Source organism: Etheostoma spectabile, unplaced genomic scaffold (genome assembly GCF_008692095.1).
Source record: "Etheostoma spectabile isolate EspeVRDwgs_2016 unplaced genomic scaffold, UIUC_Espe_1.0 scaffold273, whole genome shotgun sequence".
Taxonomy (NCBI): Eukaryota; Metazoa; Chordata; class Actinopteri; order Perciformes; family Percidae; genus Etheostoma; species Etheostoma spectabile.
In genome coordinates, this window is record NW_022605577.1 from 716071 (window position 1) to 718002 (window position 1932).

At 41.3% G+C, this 1932-nt stretch overlaps 1 protein-coding gene across 4 annotated transcripts in view; it reads left to right on the top strand.

The window, feature by feature from the left end:
• Positions 1-1932, top strand: part of ap1ar (adaptor related protein complex 1 associated regulatory protein) — an 11323-nt gene that overhangs the window by 2414 nt on the left and 6977 nt on the right. For 2 of the 4 annotated variants that reach the window (XM_032510879.1, XM_032510880.1), the window contains exons 2-6: positions 236-284; positions 368-394; positions 1068-1093; positions 1197-1293; positions 1468-1566. In XM_032510879.1, the coding sequence (XP_032366770.1) occupies positions 236-284; positions 368-394; positions 1068-1093; positions 1197-1293; positions 1468-1566 (298 nt within the window). The remainder of the gene's footprint in view (positions 1-235; positions 285-367; positions 395-1067; positions 1094-1196; positions 1294-1467; positions 1567-1932) is intronic. The other 2 variants (XM_032510881.1, XM_032510882.1) reach the window with 1 other exon arrangement.

Below are 1932 nucleotides of genomic sequence, written 5' to 3' on the forward strand. Positions count from 1 at the left end.
AAAAAATACAATTAAGTTATCATAATGTTGGCCTTAAGTGCCAGAGCTGCTGATCTACCAGGAACAAAGCGGGTGCTTTGTCAAATTTTGATGACAGTGGTATAATATAATATAGTATATTCATCACACAACTGTGTCATGTGAAAGTGCAGCTATTCACAATAAAATGTTAAGCCATTATCTACTTTTTCAGGGGTTTTTGCTGCTGTGTTGATACTTTTAATTATTCCTACAGGTCAAAATACTTCCGAAGCAGCACCACAGGGGAACATTATACAATAGAGGTGGGAGTTGTACATTTACTAGTTATAACTGAGGACTATTTAGTATTCTGGTATATGTCTAATTGTGTGTTTATATGTTGCAGTTTGAAAATCTGGTAGAAAGTGATGAGGTAAGTCAAAGCTTGTTATGGTGTGTGTTCTTCATAAGAACCTTTTAGTACCTAAATAAAGGAAAACACTGTTAGTGACTTTTCTCTCAACTCTTTTGTTGTTCTACTATTTAGGACTACTACATTGCAAAAGACTTAGTAAGGGTTTTTATAAGATGTATAGTCTAATTCAAAACTGCAGTATGTTGGCACTTATGTGTAATACTGTTTGATTGATGTGTTTTTAAGATAATTTCTTGGGCAGTTTTAGGCCTTTATTGACAGGACAGCTGAAGAAATGAAAGGGGGGAGAGAGGGGGGGAATGACATGCAGTAAAGGGCCGCAGGTCAGAGTCAAACTGGGGCCCGCTCTACCAACTGAGCTCCCTGGGCGCCCATGTGTCTGACGTGTCTTAGTGTTAAATAAAAGCGCTTTATAAATAAAATGCATCCTTATTAATGTTACTTCCAGGATAGTTTTTACTTTCACACTCTCATCAGAGTTGCCTCTGTTAGATCCTCCAATGAGGGATAGAAGATGACGGGTGCAGCCACTGAGCATCACTTTGGGAGTAACTCGATCACCGTCTGCAGAGTCCCAGACTAGTGGCGCTTGAGTCAAACAGTGCAGCAGGGAAGATGTAATTCCTGATATGCATTGCTGTATGGTTAAATGTTGTTTGTTGCATTGCAGGCCGAGAGCCCACAGCCCTGCCCGAGGTAAGAGATCTGGTGTGACTTTTAAAACCGATAATCCCGAGTATTTTTTGGCAACAGTTTACCATTCAAGTATGGTTTATTGCTCTTTTTTTTTTTTTTTTAGGCCAATCAGTGAAGATGAGATCAAACACCTCAAAGAGCAGCGCTACACTGCGCTCTCAGACAGGCAGATCCTGATCGACCAGAAGATACAACTGGAGGTAAGACACAGCCTGTCTTTTTTACCTACAGCCAGCGTTATTTCCTTTTTCATGTGTTAGACTTATTTTGCCTTTTTTTTTAATTTTTGTTTTTATTTGCCACATTGTTTTTTCTGTTTTTGTAATTTTCTGTTCTGTGTTTTGTGTTTGTTTCATTTTGTTCTGTCTGCTCAGTTAGAAGCACAAGAGGAGAAGTTAAGGCTAGAAGAGGAGGCTAGAATTGCCGCCCAGCGTGAGGCCGCCAGGTTGGCGCGTCAGCGAAACTTGAAGGAGGTGAGGCGGCACTGAGCGCGCTCCCTTCTGCCAGTTTGACTTAAAACAACTTCTCCTCTAACCTGCTGGCCCTATTGCAGAAGCTTTCCACTGTTTCAAGTCCACAGCCCTCTGTGTCTTAAAGGGACACAGTGACATTTTCTCTGTTTTCTTTTTGCCCGTATTAACACATCCTTGTCATCCAACCTGGGAAACTGTCGTTTTCCATAGCGCAGGGGTGTCAAACTCAACTCCACTAAGAGCCACCATTGAAAACGCAACTCCCATCAGGGGCCAGACATGTAGAGTTTATTGGCATGCTTTTATCGAGAAAAGTCAAGTTTCACCAGACGCTTCCCGATACGATATCATCACGATACTTATGCC